Source organism: Accipiter gentilis, chromosome 6 (assembly GCF_929443795.1).
Source record: "Accipiter gentilis chromosome 6, bAccGen1.1, whole genome shotgun sequence".
In the NCBI taxonomy this organism is placed as follows: Eukaryota; Metazoa; Chordata; class Aves; order Accipitriformes; family Accipitridae; genus Astur; species Astur gentilis.
The window spans coordinates 4,789,330-4,808,369 of record NC_064885.1 but is presented as its reverse complement, the minus strand read 5'-3'; the positions used below and the strand labels follow the sequence as shown (position 1 = coordinate 4,808,369).

Below are 19,040 nucleotides of genomic sequence, written 5' to 3'. Positions count from 1 at the left end.
AGCTATTTGCAGGGATGGTGAACATGGTTCTCGCTACCCAACCGGTCTTCTGTAGATGCCGTATCCTGTGTTTCCTACCACGTATGGCCTGGATGGATGGGATCAAATCAAAATCTTCAATTCAGTTATGTTTTTACAGGGCATAGGAATTTGAGGGGAAGGACATTAATGCTATTCAAGAGACCAATGTGTAATATCTGAGCATTGTTTGGCTGCCTTAGTAGGATATGTGAATATGAGAAGAAAAATTCCTGTGGTCTTGGAATCTTTCATCTTTGCTGGTTAATTTTGCATTGTTGGCAAAACTGCCAACAAAGAATATTGCCTTAGGACTGTGCAGTTCCGTATGGATACAAGTGCCAGTTTTTGTACAAAAAAAATACCTCTTCACATATACTCAGGAACCAGAATAAACTAGCCTGCACTGTACTCCATGTTGCTATGGGTAGACTTGTCACTGAAAACAAGTTCAGATATCTCTGTGCTGTACTGAGGTCATGCTGTAGGTGTAGCCATAAAACAGAGAAGGCACAAAAAAAAAAATGTAAGGAATGTGCTGTGCCATTGTCCAGGTGCAAAACTGTATAATAAAACTGAGGAAGAAGCTGTGGGCGTTGTTTCTAGAAGTTATTTGCTGAGAAAATACTCTCCTCTTGTGGCCACAGAACCCTGCCAGATCACACATACTGTCTCCTATCTCAAGGGTTTTGTCAAGAACACTATGAATAATGACTAGAGCAGATAATGCTGTACTTTTTATACAATGTTTATTTAAATTAAAGAAATAAAACTTGTAATTCAATAACCATTCTGTCCTGTGTTTTTATTTTATTGCTGTAAGAGTTACACAAAATAGGAAAAAGGGTTTTTGGCTTAGTAGTAAATAAGGAAGACATCACTTTTCAAAACATATAATTTGGGGGTTATCTAGACAACAAATCTTCCAGTAAATAGCTAATTATTGTATCCTTATGCAAAGTTCTTAATGTTTGCTCTATCCCTAATTATTGTAAAATATGTTAACTTTAAATTCATTAAATCCCCACTTTCTTCTCTTTTTCAGCTACTATGACAGGCTTTATCTCTACAAATACAGAACAAGTCAGTCTCAAAATTCTGAGAAGTCTCCTGGAATTCTTAATTTCTATTCTGAAATACTCAGGTACAGTTTGTGCATTGTTCTTTATCAAAACCTGAGTAATTACCTCATCTTGCTGCCTTCATTGAAAACCTCTGGGGTACAACAGTTGATTAAAATTTTATTTGGAAAATGTTGTAAGGTGGATATACCTAGAGAGTTATAAAGCTGTAAACTTCTCTTGTCTCTGTTGCAATAGAAACTTTCTTCAAAAGTTTCCACAGGATAAGCACATCTTTTCCTTGAATTTGAATATTGCTCCAGTATGTTTCCAACTACTAGATACTTTCTAAATTCAACCTTTTTGTCTTTAAATTAATGTTAAATCAGAAACAGTTTGAATTAGTCTTGTAATACTTTAAATTTATAAAGCTTTACATTTCATCTTAGCATATTTTTCTCAGAAATCATATGGTTTTAGCTTATTTTATATGTTCATAAGTATAAAACCAGAACAAATCCTAAGGCTTCCACTTCAGTACAGTGGATGTTAGTTGTGAATGCAGATAATACAAAATAATTTTAATATACATACCCTCACTCTGTTTCTCCCTATCTTTTTCTTTGTCTCTTATTTTGTATGTTTATCTGAAGAATTGGTTTCAAGGATCACCTTATTCAAAAAAGTGTTGGTTATTGTAGGTTTGGGGTTATAAAGTAGAAATGCTGTAATTTTTTTATACAATGTAGTTTTGTGGATGAGCATCTTTCTATATGATGCTGGATATAAGTTTTACAGCTACTAACTCATATGTGGTACATTGTTTAATCATTTTTATATAGTGTGAACTAATAAACTTCATAAAAATAATATTTATTCTTTGCATCTATAGTAATGTATTAGAACAAGTAAACAATCATAATAAGCACAATGGCAGTATGTTTCATCTTAAAAGTGCTCAGCAATGTTAATTAAATTAAAATTGAAAATTAGATTCTGCATTTATTTATTCCATGAATTACTACTGAATGACACTGGATTTCAGAGAAGAAATCCAGTTTTTCTACTGAAAATCTGTAATAAGCTTTTAAGAAGTGTTCTGGTCTAAGACTGAGGATCTGATGTGTTTTGCAGTAAGATTCACTTTTACTGTTTTTACAAAAGCTTGTTTCTTTTCATAATATGCAGCTTCGTTAATAAATGTTGGATAGACTGTACAGTCCCCTTTATATGCAATTACTTCTCCATCAAGAGTCAAAAATAGAGGATCACCATTGTTCAGTGGCTGCCAGTCTTGATCCTTAGAGAAAGAAAATAAATAGAACATATTTACTTTCAAGTTTTTGCATATTTCATGTGACTTCTCGAGTTTATGCTCAGTAATTATATTCTCTCCAGTTTATGGCAAAAGCTTTTAAAAGAATTCCTTTTAATCTTCGGTATGTAATTTCAGGTTTCTGGCCCTCATTTTCAGGCTTGTATAGAATTCAATGGTAAAGGTGAGCTAAAAGGAAACTGCATACGCTCACAGTTGATTAAAAACAGACCCTCATTTTATAATTCAAAATCAGATTTATATTTTAGAATATAACCTACCCTTTTGTCTTTTCCTTTTCAGTTTTAGGTTCAAAAGTGATGCTAGATTCAGTGCTTCCCAAGTCAGTTACTGAAATACTGTATGACCTTAGTGACAGAACTTAATATAGGGAAGGTCTAAAGTATTCAATAAACCCATTGGCAATATTGTAATTTTAAATATTACTATTAAAATATACAATGATGTAGCAGAAACAACACAGGAACACTTATAAAATGCCACAAATGGAAACTATTTTAGAATTTACCTGCAGTTTAGGGTGAATAATAGCAATAACTTCATCATTCTTATTCCTGGGATAATCTACTTTCTCCATTATTTTAAAAACCTCAATTGTACATGGTGGAAATTCCTTTCCTAGAAAGAATAAATGTAATTTAATGTCAAAATGAACAACTGTCTGTTAAAAAGAACAATGCATTATTTATTCTTTTTAGAATGGCTTAAATCATTAGGTCATACCTCATCAAAGCTTATACACTAGTGATTAGCTCACATATAAAAATGTCTAGCTCCAGATTTTTTGTCCTCTCAAAGCCAAGTTGCAGAAATATGGTCCAGTCATATACTGTAGCATATGAAACCCAGAACTAAATTTGGTGCTGAAATGTGACTTTTCACTGTATACTTAAAAAGATATATTTTGTAGATGAAGAAATCAATGAAAGGCCTGTGTTTGAGTGTGCTGATGGTATCAGTGCTATTTAATCTTTACCATTCCAGCACAATAATGGAGATTCTTACATGCACAATTATATTATTTTCCTTCTACCACCACAAAAAGCCCACTGACAAAATGTACTCCCGAAGAATTTTAAACATCTATTTTTGTCAGGATGTATTTCAGATGGTACAGAGGTATAACAAAATCTTACAAAATTTATTGACTTTAATTTTAGATAATAATGCACAGAAGGCGTGTAAATTAAACACTATTTTCTTAGCATTAATTTATGGATGTTCCCCATGTACATACTACTATACAAATATCATGTATTTCAGATTCTCAAAGCAACTGTAAGATTAAGATCAAGAATACTTACTGAATCTTCAGAAAGAGGAAATACCCTTAAAACTACCCAAAGGAGCTATATAGGAATTCTGACTTTCTTACGCTACGCTTAGGTGATCCAGAGAACAATCCTCATCTCGCCCCCCCATCCCGACCCCCACCCCCTGCCTTTTACCTGTTTAACTGTAAAATGTTGTAGCCCAATCTATTTTTTTACAAAATATTCTCCTGAAATAGTCCACTGGTATGACACAGGAGGCTATATTCTCTCATTACTTACTCTACCTTCATTAAAAAGTTGCACAAAATCAAGGCCATGTTTGACAATCTTCCTCATTTTGTCCAAAATATCAGCTCTAACAACACCTTGTGGCTGGGGACCCACCTCCACACCTGTTTGCAGATGAAGGATATTATTAATATAGCCATAATATATCACATGCTTAGATTACACAGCAAAAATAGATGTCTGATTGGGTCTGTGGTTTATGTTTAAGAGGATTTGTAAAGTACCAAGTTATGTGATTTATTTTTTTTTAAGGCAAGCAGAAAACTTAGCTCACAGGTCAGGATCAGTTTAAAGAACTGTATGTACATTTTTGAGTGTGCTACTACGGTAAGAGAAAGGGCCACTACATATATTCATTTCTCTTATTCTTTTCCTCATCCTCTATTTCCATGCTGTATTTTATTTGTTTAATATGAAAAGCAAACTAATGATTTTTTCTATAGTTATGGTTTTGATTCCATAAATGAAAAACTTAACCACTTCCATGCAGAACATCACTTCCCCTTTCCTTTATCATGTCTTCTCTTTTCCTCTTCTTGGCTAACAACCAGTGTTTCAGCCAAGGCTTATTTAGCGGACGTAAACATTTCTTTTCTGAAGCTGTTACTTCTTCCTTATCCTCATATATTATAAATATTTTCTGCAAACAGTGGGTTAACTGAGTTTAAGAATTTCCATCTGGCTTCTGTATTTTGTAAGCCAAGTATAAATCAGGACTCTTCAGAAGAAGAGATAATCATATCCATTTGATTTGGTAAATATATTGTCAAACAGCTACTGGTGATCAGAGCACTCTGTATAACGTAATGAAATGAACGGATCTGGAAACAGGCATATTTTAAAATAATTCATGGTGGGTTAAAATAGTCTTTATTTTTTCATATTTACCAACAGGATGTTTTGCTACAGATCGAGTTGTTGCATATTTCAAGCTAGGATGTTCAATCAGCAAAACAGGACAGCGTTCTGGAGCCAAAGCGTTCTGTGGAGATTGTTTAAAAATTCCTTTGTTATGCAAATATTTTAAAATGTTGTGCCACAAAAGATTACTGATGCAGAATTGATTTACACAATGTCTTCAATATGTTGCCTTTATTTCATGGCCCTCAAAGAAGTAGGACATCTTTAGAAAACATACAAAGCTGTATTTGTTGGTTTCCTTTCCATTAACTCATGCCAGGCATGCTCCACTGAACTTTGCTGTCTCCTAATATAACTGAACACAGTTCTAGTCTTAAATTGCTAACAGGAAGAAAAATCTACTCATCAGTGTTCCAAAACTTAGAATCAAAATACTCGAAATCTGCTTTACAGTATTTTTTGTGTTAGACTTAGATTCTCTTATGGGGACATAGATTGTGAATTAAGCCTTATTTTAACCTTTTTTTGACATAGAAACCTGATTTCAGGCCTCTTTCCTGGTGACTGCCTACCATTGCTCTTCATAGAATTTTAGTCATAAGCTTTCTATATCTTCAAATTTTATAAACATTTAAATGGCATACATGTAATAAGAAAAAATAAAATGTTAAAATATACCTTATTTCTAAGGAAAAAAAAATTAAAATTCCACTGTTGGCCTAGCCTCAATTTCATCAGTCATTGTCTAGGTCACTAGGACTTCAACCAGATTATGCTTAAACCAGCACTTTTGCAAACCTCATTCTACCAATACTTATCAGCTTCAGTAACAGCAGAATCAAACAGCTTCTAAAGACATATCACTATTCCTATAAATAATGATGAAGGGAGCATTTGTCATTACCTAGTTCCATTATTTTTTACATGTCTTTATTTCATAAAATTAATGTTTAACTATTTAGCATGTGTGACTGAAATTTATCCAAGTTCCTGACAGATCAGTGTGAAAGCAGATTAAATTGCATTCATTTTCGTGGAAGTTATTCTAAGCATTCCTCTTTGCCTATCAGTCTTACTAACACTCATTTTAATACATGAAGATTATGATGAGTTCAAATCTGAATTACCTGATATTATAATCAAATTATTAATTATCTCTGATTAAAAACCCCCATCCTATGAGTGATTAAATATTTTAAACAGTTTTGCAGAATAAAAAATAGCGTATTTAAAGAAACTACAAAATGATATATAGTAATACAACATTACAACTAATATTTTAATAGTTCATTTAAATTACTTTTACCTTGATATAATGAAACATATGAATTGTAAAGTCATCCCTGGAGTTTTCAAGAATAAGGGTACCACCCATGTTAGAAGTGGTGTTGTGAAGGTCAAAAATAAGGTCATACGCATCATCACTACCTTTTGGACCAAATATATGATTGATTTCCTGAGCCCTTCTCACTTCATATGGAATATCTTCCACCACTGTCCTGCTGTTAATATCAGTACAAAGAAATTAGTAAACTCATTCCATGGCTTTACAGTCAACAAAATATGTATACCCTTTTCTTTTTACTTTAATTCCATAATTGACTGGAGTTGAAATCCCCTATTTAATTACCAGACTGTTAAAACTCGACGAATTTGTGCTTGAGAAAAGCAAGTATGATTGTTAAACCGGTCTTACTAGTATGTATCTTGTGCAGAAAGGTAGTAAGAATTTTTTAATCTGATTTTAGCTGGAGACTATTTACTTTTCCTCTCTTATTAATTTGCATCCCAAAATTTCCCCCTATGCAGAAAACTAACTCAAAATTTATCAACAACTTAAACCACTTCCAAGACTGGATCCACCTCCTACTGAAGATGGTATTCGGCTATCGATCCATGCCCTTTTACCTTGGACATCACTCACAAAGTCTTTTGTAACTTGCTCTACTTCTTGTCTTCTCATATTCTGATCAGACTTTTACAACCTATTGTTTTGAGCCCTCCTGACCCTCAAAGCTCATAGAAGATTTTGCTACCTCAAATCTATTCCTCCGAAGTTTTAATACCTGTAATCTCAGGTGACTATGTCTGTACTACACCTTAAAAAAATGGTCTTAGCTTAAGGAAATGTCTGAGATCTGCTTCCTGTCTATATAAGGGCTCTATAGGAAACTGATGTATGACTCAAAGACATGTCTTGCGTATTAACATGGTACAAAGCTACTGTAGGTTCAGACTTGTTCAGCATAGACAGCAAATCTGGTTTTGATGACAGGCTTGGGATACTACCCAAGTACGATATAGACTCACCTAGTATCTTTTGCACTAAATTCAGTTTTCTTTCTCAATAAAGCTCAAGCTTTGTAATATTTTAGCTTTGTAAGAAATACTGGTATTAATTTGCCCAAAGAAAGTTTTCCTAAATACTAACAAAACACTTTACTAACTGCATGTATATTTAAGCATCAGAAGAGGTTGCTGAGGAAAATTAGGGGATCACCACTGCTGGAGTATTAGAAATGGCAAGACATAATAATTAGGAATGTCTACATGCAGTTGATCTACTGGTAGAACGTGAGGTGGATTAGAATTTTTATGTAAGCCCCTCAAGCTCCTTTTTCTATTTTTATGATTTTGTATATCACATAATCTATCTTTGTATTCTATAGTTCTGTTTTTGGAATTCAAGGTTTCTTCACATAAGACTGTTAAATTAATATTTCTTATCAAAGTGAATGGGACTTCCACCATTACTTCCAGTAGTATTGGGATTTCACTCTCCTTTTTCTTATTTTGTGAAATCATTTGTAATCTTGAAGGGCCTACACTTAAAGGGATCAGCTGAAGGTATTCTAAACAGTCAGTAGTCTTGTAATAGGACTGGGGAACTTAATAGGATTTATTGAGGAATATTAGTTTAAAAATGAAGACAACCTGCAGGTGTCTTAATCTGCTATTTTTTTCAAGTGTTCCATATTCAAAGCAGCTGAAAACAAACAAAACCACTTTTTTTTCATACATTTGTCCTAAGTAAACAATTAAAAGAATGGCCTCAATGCTTACGTGTTGAAAAGTCCATTTATCTTATATATAATAAACAACAAAATCCTAAGATGAAAGGATGTGCAGGGTAAGAACAATCATGCTTACAAAATACAGGATACATACTTCTTTCAGTGATATTTACCTTTACCACTAAGACCTTTCTGAAACATAATTACCTGTTTAGCATGCAACTATACCAAGTATAAGAATGTTTATACAGCAAAGTACATGTCTGGAATAGATATCTCAAAAGCAGAGAAACATAAAATTCCACTAAAAATGTAAAATCAGTTACTATTTCACAGTAACTGCAGATTGCATTTCTTCTAAAATAATGAGTCAGTTAAGTTATTAAGACTTTTTGCCTATCATTTTGCTATATTTTTAACTTTGCTAATTTCAAGTTTTCATCTTTTACTGTATGTAACTGAAATTAAATACACTTCCCTGATTTGTATGGCATTCTTTCAGATACTCAGATGTCTACCTTTAAATTGCTTTTATCTGCCATCTTCCTGCAAGTATAATCGTATTCAGAAAAGCTCCAAAGCTGAATTACACAAGAAGACATGTGTGAAATAATGACTTTGAAACTCAGAACAGCAATACTTAAGTTTACATAAATACAGCTGATCTAATACTAATTTGAAATGCTATGTTTTAAGATTATGTGTTGGTTTGAGACTCATTCTACTAGCAATACTTTTAAAATTAATCTGTTCACACTCATGCAATTTGTTCCTTTTGGGTTAAAGGTCAGTAATTTCAGTTATGTGACTGCACAGTTAAAATGGTAGTGGAACTTGTGTTAACATTTTAATCTGGAAAGGAAGCTCCTTACAATTTTAACAAACAGAAAAGTAAAACAACAGAAAGTACAACTATTCTTACCCAAGATTATCAGGGTCAAAAACACGGTTCAGATCACAGTCAATGTATCTAGTGCACTTCTTCACAGCTCTTGGGTTGGTAAGAAATGGTTTCACTTCCACTCCTGTTCTTTGAATTTCAGCTCCATCCTCTTGCCAGTGCTTGACCAAAAACACCCCTGATAACTCATTGCCATGAGTTCCCCCGAAGATAGCAACCCGTCTTACTGGAGGTTTATCAACAACAGAAGAGGAAGTCATGCTTTTCAGCAGCTCTAAGAATTGCTGAAAGCAAAACAGAAAATAATGAAGACGTAAAACTTTTCTCTCAAAAAAAAAAGTATTATTTTTAATAGGAAATTCTTTAAGCCTGTTCAGGTCAGATGTGACTGAAAGTGAATTAACATTTGTCTAACAGTTTTTTACTCCCGTTGCAATGCGGGGAGTTGCTAACCTGACACTCCTCCCTCTCAAGGAGCCCTCCCCTTCATTTACCATATTTAGTAATACCTCCAAGTCTGTTAATGGTACTGTTACACAGTTCAAAAGTTAACTTCTCCAGGCAATCTCTATTAATATACGATATATAGGTAAACCTTGTACTAACGATAGTATGAAAAGACTTTTAAAATGTAAACTTCATTTACATGGAAATGCACTTAAATATTTCTAACAGTTTTGCATTGCAAACTAGGTGTAACAAGTATACTCATGTATGTTTTACGTTACATAAACATTACAGTATACAAGGGCAGAATGACTTAAAGTGAGCAAAACCAGTAAAATATGAATCATATCTTGGCTCTGTGTCAACACATAATGTTGAAACTTCAATTATTTTCATCTTAAAAAAACAAGAACACCCGAGTACCTCAAAGCATGTTGTTGCTTGTATGACCTTTTTTGTTTAATAATAGCTGAAGAACAGTGATTAGAAGGAACGCTAGCTGAAATTAAAGTGCAGTTTATCCATGACTGACTGACATAGTATTCCTGGCTCTAGTTCTATCTTGGGGTTTGCTAACACAGACCTATAACACATTGAAACAACTTTGCCAGTGATGACCCTTCTAACTTCTGCAATCTCTTATTAAAAAGGAAACAGATAGACCACCATGGGACAATAGTTGTGTTTTCCCCCCAAAAAAACCCTTAGACAACAACTTGACTTCTTTCATCTCTAAAGGCATTTAGATAGGCTTCTGAAACTTAAGCAAAAGAGCAGCCATGACTTCCATCATGAGGATCAAAACATTCAGAATAAAAGGTCTTAATAATGGAAAATAAGTTTTACTGCTGTAAATGACAGAAGTATTTGCAATAGTATCTGACACACGATATAAATATAAAAAATGTTACATTGCAAGGAAATAAAGAATATTTATTGAACAATTCTTTTTTATTAATATTATAATCTAGTGACAGAGTATTTGGCCAGTGCCTGGGAGAGGCTTTGTAACCCAGGCTGATAGACTGTAGGTCTACGAAAAGAAAGCTAAACATAGGACTTATCTAGACAAGTTCTGCCAGAAATATATCTCCTACAAAAGTTGCTCTCTATGTTTCAGCTTATGCATACAGATTTACTGAACCTTATAGCGAGTTAATACAGAGAGACTGTTTACTTAAACATTCAACTGTATTACTGCTGTACTTAGAAGCTGTCAGATATTTAATCATAGTAAGTAATTTATTAAACAAAGCAGTAAAGTTGTATTTTACAGCACTGGACGGTCTGTACTGTCCTTTGACCCCAGTCTGTTTAGCGGTGGTGCCAAAACAGCTATTTACACGCTGCCTGAAAAAATGACTTGCGCTCTGAATCTTGGCTTGCTGAATTTAAACACTGCAGCAGTTTGAAGAGTAAACGGCAAAATGCAAGCATGCAGTGCCAATACATATAGTTTTATCTTTTACTGCTGCTGGTACTGTAATGGTTATAATTCCTTGCAAAATGCTGAATGAAATACAGAGATTGTTTGTGCACTTACCTCATTTAACATGCAAGAAGTTTGTCTCCTAAGAAGAGCTTTCTTAGGAGAGATACAGTGCATTTCCAAACATGAGTTTAGGAACTAAAGCCACGGAGGCTTCTTTTATACCCTTAGAGCAAGTTAACTTCCAAACAGCTTTTAACTCCTGGTCTCCCAGGACATTACAAGCACCCACGAATTTGTGGCATAAATGCACACTTGAGAAGTTTTCACCTTTCTGGATTAAAGACTAGGACCAATCCCTTATTCCTGTGCTTTGCCAATACTTACACTTGCAAAAATTATGTAGGATCATATTTACTTTATTAAGACTTCAGACTGGTTTTATGTACTACATACAAGTATCTTGCAGTGCCTCTGAAGGCTTAGAATGTGTGCTATGAGCTGAAAAACATATGCAGTAATAAAACGTAAATGAAATCAAGTCTAGCTATCAAAGCCGCAAAGGCATAGTTAAGAAGTGTAACGTGGCTCGCCAAAGCCTTCCAAGGCTGAAGGATTACAAAAACAGGACAGGCTCCAGTCCTGCAGGGCGCTAGGATTTTACACAGGAATCAGTCAGAAGTTACACGGTTGAAAACAGCCACGCTTAAAACCCAGAATAGTGGTTGAAGAGAAAAAGAGCATGAAGAATGCATATACTTTTATTTATATCCATGTTTGTGTTCACACATTTGTGGGTATTCCGCTCCTGCCCTGGGTTCTCAAAAGTGCTGAACATGCCACCACGTGGGCTAGTTCCACGGGCACAGAGATAATCAATTAAATCCTTCAGAGGACCGATGTCACCGTTCCTGCGAGCTGCCCTTCTCGCGACCCTCTCCCCAACTTGGGACCGGCAGTTTCCAACCACGCCGGGGCCGGGGCCGGGGCCGGGGCCGCTGCCGGCGGCGCCGGTCGCCCCCTCACCGACAGCCGCCCCCTCACCGACAGCCTCCCCCTCACCGACAGCCTCCCGCGGCCAAGGGCGCCTGTGCCAGCAGCGGCGGGCGCTCTGCTGCCGCCTTGTAAGGTTCCCGCCCTTTTCTCGCTCACTCAGGCGCGAGAGCGTGACCGTTTGGTCCGTTATTTTTGGCGGGCTTCACCTCAGCCCTGTCCTTCACCTCAGCCCTGTCCTTCAGGCTCCGGCAAGGAGTTCAGACTCCTTTAGCCTGTGACTGGTACTGCTACAGTGTGAAGTACTGCGGAGGCTTACCCTGGTATCTCCTGTTCTCCATTCTTAGCTTACTTTTTTTCTACAGCTTTAGCTCTGGGTATTGGTTGCTTATCTTCAAGAGAGGACAGAAAGCAAAACAATACAGTCTCAAATCCTATGCAACACCAAAACTGGCTTCATAAACTGAAATGTCAGTTTTATGGGGCTTTATTTTACAAGTATGTCACTTAGTGGTGGCCATTAGGCTTCGTAGCGCTAGCAATACAGTTTAAATTGTATAACAGCAATGAACTAGAAGCTGCTCTAATGTCACACATGTAATTGATGTATCTCACAAAAAGTGAATTGATCTATTAGTCTAGCTGTGGTAGATACTTGTGCTTTGTTCTTACCAACAGCTTTAACAGCTGCATGTGGTTAACTGCCAGATCAAAATAAATGTAATGTCTGATATTATTTATACACATAAGTATGTGGTATATTGATATGCCACTAAAGGCTATATGCACCAGTAAGTAACTTTGATAGACAGCAACTAATGCTACAGAACAGTCTGTGTAGGATCCTCAATGTATACAGTAATACATAGACATTTACTCTAGAAGTAGATTAATCAGAAAATAAATATGGCAAACTACCTGTACCTAATATGCTAATATATACTTTTTCTGTTTATAATACTTTGCTGATAATAATTTTGTTTTACTTGTGAAGTATTTTATGTATGAGGAAATTGGCTAAAGGTTTTAGGTCTGTACCATAAAGTACAGAAAAGAAGTTTATTTTTTGAAGCATGATGCTATTTTTCATAGAATAGTTAAATCAGTTTTTTATTCAAAGCCATGTACCTTACCATCACACTTTGCAGTAATGCATAAGTATGCATTTTCTATTAGTATTCGATTTTCAGGAATTAAAAAGTATTCCTTGTATTTGAGTGTATATGTACTTTTAAATTCAGAAGTTAATTCAGTATTTTTACAGCACTTTTAAAAAGAGTAGAGAATACAACTTTTACTTTAAAAATGTAATAATTTAGGCCCTTAATCTGCAAAGAGCAATTGCATGTTACTTGTGTACCCATGGATCTTCTAAATTCAGTAAAACTGCTCACACATTTTAGGCTTGTGTCTGAAGTGACACATGTCACCAAGTATGAGGAGAGTTAAGAGAAACTGCCATAAACCCACATAAAATTTGGATGTGTTTACAACATGAATGAGTTTACTTTGTCTGCTTATCTAACTTCCATACAGCAAATTTGGAGCAATCCATACATTGTTGTCTATTAAGATAGAGCAAAGAAATGAAAAGGAGTCTAGCTGACACTTCAACTCGCAGCACAGCAGGTACCATCCATTCTTTTGTGCTTTACAATTTATACATCATTATGCTTATATACATACACACACACACACATATGCAGCATTCATACAGGATATACAGTATTCAGTCCCAGACCCCCATTTCCTGAGTGGACTTGTATAGGTTTTCTGTTTTATTGCAGCACAGGGCAAGATTTTGAATGGAGTCAGGGGACAGGTCACTAAGGGAAATGTTTCATTCACGAGATTATGTGCAGGACAGAGGGCTGGGAATATAAATTCTGTGAGGCAATGGCTGGTCTGTTATGTGTTTATGAAATGTAATTCCTATGGGTGATGTAAAATAATTGTTAAGTAATTTCATTTACATATTTTAAGTGTAGATTGTGTATCCTTTTGCTATTGGTACAGTAGTATTATTTGAATTCTAATTTTAGGTTGTCTACCTGTACCTCTGTTCAATCAGAAGAAAAGAAATAGACAACCTATCACTTCAAATCCACTTAAAAATGAGCCAGGTACCAGTTCTGGGACTCGTACTTACGACTTTTCTCCCACATCATTAGGTAAATAAGATTTATTTTTTTTAATGGCTCTAAATCCAAATAAACCGTAACTTTATGGTTGTATTTTATTAAATTAGACATTGTCTTTATCAAGAACTATGTGCATCCTTTATGTTTATTTCTGAAAAGTTCATTATGTAAAAAATGTCCTTCAGGAAATTTCTTTCTCCTTTATACAATGGAGTTTTTATACTTTGTGCCTAGAGGGAGTTTGACTCTTTGTGTGTTAGAGAATGAAGTAGCACCAGCATTTAAACAGAGTCTTCTGAAACTCTGACCTTTTGTTTTCAGTTGATTTCAATCAACATTCAAGTCTTGTGTTACAAGAAGAAACATTTATAAGATGTCTTTCTTGTAATTCAGAAGAGAACTTCTGTTCTTCAAATTCTGCTTGGAAAGAATGATGCAGAATTCTGCCTTTAGTACTTTCTTTATGTTTTACTTATAATAAAGTGAAAAAGCTTACTTATAGTAAAGTAAAAGTCACTGTACTAATAAGTCTAATGTCTGTTACTTAACCATTGTCTAGAGAAGCAACATACTTGTTAGAAGTTGCTTTATAATTACAGATATTAAAGGATCACATTCGCTTTTTTTTTTTCTTCTCCTTCTTGTGTGAGACTGTGGAACATTAAGCAGATAAAGAGTAGAAGCCCTAAGTAGACCTATTACCTTCCAAGCTTTTCAGTTTGTATCCATATTCAATCCTTTGTCTTTTGAGAATTAGGCTGGGGAACTGCAAACCCAGAAGTGACTGAACTACAGAAAGCAGCCAACAATGGGTACGTAAAAGCAGATTATTTGTTGCTTATTGATTTTTATTTGGGTACTAATTGTTTCACAAACTATGATCCATGTGTCTGTCTTACAATAAAGCTGCTACCATGCCACTGATACTTTAAACTTGTCTTGGAAAGCCGAACAGAACATCAGATGGCTCTTTCCCTTATGAAACCACCAAATGCATCAAAGTCTAATTTAGCAAATGCTGAAAAAAACTTGTATGCCTGCCAGTTGGTGGAGTCTTTAATTTTTATCCTTCCTTAACCAAAATTATTCTCATGTGAAAATATATCTTACATTTTTCCATATTCTTGTAGCATTCAGAGAGATCCTTTTAATTCTCAGATCACTGTAGTCCTAATTAATTACATTGTACTTAGGAGCCAAAACCCACTGAAATGAAGTATCTTTCCAGTGTACCTAATGAAGCCTATTAATTAGACCTAGTATCTAGCCTTATATCAGGCCTAAAATTCAGTCTCACCATAAAACTTGATTGAATTTTGCTGGTCTTAGATGTAATCTTTTTAAGACTCCCCTTTACTTGAAGTTTTGCCCACTTCCAAACCAAATTTATCAATAGACTCAAACAGACTTCACTAACTGTACACTAGGTCAATTGTATATCAAAACTGAATATAATTGTGAACTCTGTGCTTTTATAAACCAAGGAAAAGCTTACAGAATCAGATGCCTAGAGCTGGCAGGAAAACTCCCAGCAATGTTATAATTGTCCTTTTTCTGTCTTCCCTTCCTCCTGTTCCTTTCCAATGGCAAGAAGAGAGTGAATGTTTCAAACAAGTGCCTTCAATGGCAAAATGGAATGGAGGTGGAAGGAATTTATGAGACGCCTTTATAAAATGAAGGGTGTTAGAAATAATAAGGTCAGCACTAGAGTTTGTTGTAAGATTACTTCTTCAGTGAACGTGGTAGAAGAATTCGGAAATATCACTGTCAGAAGAAACTTTGCTTATTTTATTTTAGAGGTGTGGAAAAGATGTGAATCCTAGGTCAGGAAGGATCCCTTATACAGGGCAGAACAATAATTAAGCAAGCTTTTAAGGCCTATTGAATTCAGCTGGATTTAAGGAGAGGTGTGATCACTGCCCTGTGTATGGATAAATTTAAGTGTATACTCAAGTGCTTTGAGTCTGAATATTTAACAGATGTTTTTTAAAACTAAAAAACCCAATACATAGATTGCTTTTATATACTTTAATTACATACCTGACTATTCAGAATAGATATTGTGATACTGAACTATGTCTAACATTGTACTGCAGGGCAGAAGAGAAGGCTGCCAGTACTAAAGTTTGGAACAGAAATGAGTATACTCCTTTAAGTAACACAACAGATTCAAGATCTGATAGTGGAATTATTCGAAAGTTTGAGAGCTTTTCAAATAGTTTGAAAACTGTTCAGCAGCAAAAAAACCCTGATAACCGTAATTCATCTCAGCATATCAAAATAACAGAAACCAGCCAAACATATACATCTAAAGGACAATGGCCAGTGAAACCTAACACTGCTTCAAGAAGTCTGCAGGATCATAGTCTGGCATATAAATTTAACCACAATATTCAGCAAAAGAAAATGAATGAAAAACAATATGGTTGTATTCCAGAAGGCAAAAGTCAGGTAAACTTAATGGAGAGAGTTAATAAGAAGATACAATGAAAAAAACAGTAAAGAAAAAGAAAATTGAGGAAAGATGAGGCTTTCATCAGTCCTAGCTGCCTTAGTAAACCCTTATGTTTTTGAAAATTTAGAATTGAGATTTTCATACTATAATAACCTACAATCCTCAGCATGATCATATAAATTGGTAGGGAGTTGTTTGTATAGTCTGAACAATACTCAAATTTTAATGTAAATATTGGATATTTAACATAATATATAAATGTCTATGTGCCTTTTAAAACTGTGCGTGTATCTCTGATTTGAGTTTTCATCTTACTCTGAAAGGAAGTTTCATCATCTCAATTAAAAAGTAAAGAAAAAAAGAATTCTTTGCGAATCATATCTGCAGTCATTGAAAGTATGAGGCACTGGAGTCAATACACTTATAAAACTGCACTATTATTTGAAGTTTTAGGTAAGCATGGTAGATTGTACTATAAGTGATAATAATGTTAGGACAACAGCCAAAAGAAAATGTTATTAACTGTAGGAACAATAGCCGAAATACTTAAACCCACAAAATAACTGGTTTGAGCACCATCTAATTTTCCTGCTGGGAGATCCATTCAGCTATCAAAGGGGACTAAAATAGCTACAAAATTAACAATACAGTCATCCTCCAACATTTAAGCTCTTTCTATTCTGTTTCTTTTCTTTCCTTGTTTTTAGAATGTGTTACAATAAATTTTCCTATTTAGTAGGAACCTTCTGTGGAGAGGTACAGTTTTACAGTAATTTTTAATACAATTAATCTAGGAATAAATTCAAGTCTGGAGCACTTCTAAACATAGATGACTTTTAGTGTGTTTCACTTTGCATTTTAATTGACATTATCTGAGAAAGGAACATTACGAAAGACCGAAATGACTAAACGTTAAATCAAGGTGAGTAAGAACATACAATGTAGTGGCATCTCAGAAAACTATTATTTTGACAAGGCTGCAAGTATTTAAAGTTGATTTGCATATGAAGATCAATAAAACTTGTGCTCTGCTTAATAAGGGAATAACTTGTTTAAGCAACAGTTATGAAAACCACATGTGGTCACTCAGTTGAGAGAGACATCATATACAATTGTACTATTAAAAGACTGTGTAGAGCCCATAATTTGTATTGGAACTTCGAGTGCTGTCAGCATAAGTTCTCACAGAAAGCTGATACTGACTTCATAGATCTTAGCACTTTCGTGTAGTAAATGTTGTCATGGTACCTTTGTGTATCATATTTAGTACTGCTCTGATGTTGACATCATGATTTATTTTTGCTAAATGGTATAGGCACACTTGATTCTGCAGTCACACCTGGAGTATATGGGGCAAAGAATTTTCTTTTGAGAGATGGAAAGGAGAGTCTGCCTTGTGTATTTTATGAAATTGTAAGTATTCTGTGTCCATACATAACATAGACACTGCTAGCTATAATCCCTTTTATAAAGCTAATAATATGTTGTTCTGATAAAACAGAAAATTACTGTGTAAAAGGAAAGCTGGATGCTTATACCATATTGTTCCCAAACTGGACTAGAGCAATAATTGAGTCACTATGTAGGCATCCTTAGACTTCTGTTTCAGAAAAAAAGGTGGGTCTTTCAGTTCAGCTTGTACGTAGTTGATAACAGCAAAAAAGCTGATGTAAATTCCTTCTGCGTTTGATGTAGTCTTCAGAAACCAGACATTTTGAAAGCTTTTATGTTAGGTGATATAATTTTTTTATTTGTTTATTGTGCTTTTGATGAAGGACCGGGAGCTTCCAAGACTAATTAGAGGTCGAGTGCACAGGTGCATGGGAAATTATGACGCAAAAAGGAACATTTTCAAGTGCGTCTCTGTAAGACCAGCAACTATTCAAGAACAAAACACTTTCCAAGAATTTGTTAAAATTTCAGATGTTGAGATGACAGCATATGTAAAAACAATCAATGACATTTAAAATGGTTGAAATGGTTGTCCGAAACTGGTTTTCACTCATCATTACCCATAAAGGCTGGACATCCTAAAGCATTTACCAAAACTAATACTGCAAATCTGATTAAATAATTGAAAATATCACTATGCTGTGTTATCCAGCAAACGTTAGTAACAATGTTTTGTTTCTATTATTACTTTTCATAGCCTAGCTTTCCTAGTTATATATGCAATAACGGGGCTTTGTTACATAGTAGATTAGATTTTACTGGAGAAATTCTGAATTAAAACGTTGAAGATTTGCAGTAATGCAAGTGCCTTTGAAAAAGATCATCAGTACTAATTCAGATTGCCATTGCTTTTCATTATCTTCAATTTTTAGAAATTCCTTCAATACCTGTTTCAAAATGTTGACTATATACTTCTTTTGAGGAGTATTGTGTCGAAGTTTAATAGTAAACAAGCATCAACAAAGTTCTCTTTGGCTCTGCACATTGCATTAAAACTGCTCTTTGGTAGAAAGTAAGAAGGTACTCTTTATTCCACTTCAGTTCCAACTAACAAGTTCCCTTTCCTTTGCTAGATTACAAGAACACATGTAAAAGCTTTTTTAGAAATGAACATAATAGATACTAGAGAAAGACTTCACAGGATGCAGCTGTATATATTAGGTATTCGTATGGTTCCTGTTGATTTGTTACCTGATTCATGTTTTTTAAAAAAATAAATAATCAGTATAACACCTGTATAAAATAGCAACAGACCCTGAAGCTGTAGGAAGATTGCTCAAGGACACAGAGGAAGTTGGAGAGAAATAATTATTTGAACACAGAACTTCCTTGCCTTTGCCACAGAAACATCTTTCATGAGGGATGGACCA

At 34.7% G+C, this 19,040-nt stretch overlaps 2 protein-coding genes across 3 annotated transcripts in view; one reads left to right on the top strand and one right to left on the bottom strand.

The window, feature by feature from the left end:
- Nucleotides 1-798: 798 nt before the first annotated feature.
- Nucleotides 799-19,040, bottom strand: part of ASPA (aspartoacylase) — a 57,398-nt gene continuing 39,156 nt past the window's right edge. Inside the window, exons 1-7 of one of the 2 annotated variants that reach the window (XM_049803150.1) lie at nucleotides 10,744-10,806; nucleotides 8,775-9,037; nucleotides 6,145-6,340; nucleotides 4,866-4,959; nucleotides 3,974-4,081; nucleotides 2,924-3,033; nucleotides 799-2,379 (exon numbers count right to left, since the gene is read on the bottom strand). In XM_049803150.1, the coding sequence (XP_049659107.1) occupies nucleotides 2,167-2,379; nucleotides 2,924-3,033; nucleotides 3,974-4,081; nucleotides 4,866-4,959; nucleotides 6,145-6,340; nucleotides 8,775-9,037; nucleotides 10,744-10,806 (1,047 nt within the window). In that variant the 3' untranslated portion in view covers nucleotides 799-2,166. Of the gene's footprint in view, nucleotides 2,380-2,923; nucleotides 3,034-3,973; nucleotides 4,082-4,865; nucleotides 4,960-6,144; nucleotides 6,341-8,774; nucleotides 9,038-10,743; nucleotides 10,807-19,040 lie in introns of those variants that run through there. The other variant, XM_049803151.1, reaches the window with a different exon arrangement.
- Nucleotides 13,209-18,186, top strand: SPATA22 (spermatogenesis associated 22). The gene is made up of 8 exons (XM_049803152.1): nucleotides 13,209-13,251; nucleotides 13,665-13,793; nucleotides 14,521-14,575; nucleotides 14,711-14,806; nucleotides 15,860-16,214; nucleotides 16,542-16,671; nucleotides 17,534-17,631; nucleotides 17,994-18,186. Exons 1-8 carry the CDS (start codon nucleotides 13,209-13,211, stop codon nucleotides 18,183-18,185), a joined length of 1,098 nt encoding a protein of 365 aa, XP_049659109.1. The 3' UTR covers nucleotide 18,186.

Bases quoted from the DNA above. Each gene is read 5' to 3' on its own strand.
- SPATA22 (XM_049803152.1), top strand. From the start codon at position 13,209: ATGAAAAGGAGTCTAGCTGACACTTCAACTCGCAGCACAGCAG. The intron at 14,576-14,710 runs GTACGTAAAAGC...TGTCTTGGAAAG, and splicing joins CAGAAAGCAGCCAACAATGG to CCGAACAGAACATCAGATGG. The intron at 14,807-15,859 runs GTTGGTGGAGTC...ATTGTACTGCAG, and splicing joins AAAAACTTGTATGCCTGCCA to GGCAGAAGAGAAGGCTGCCA.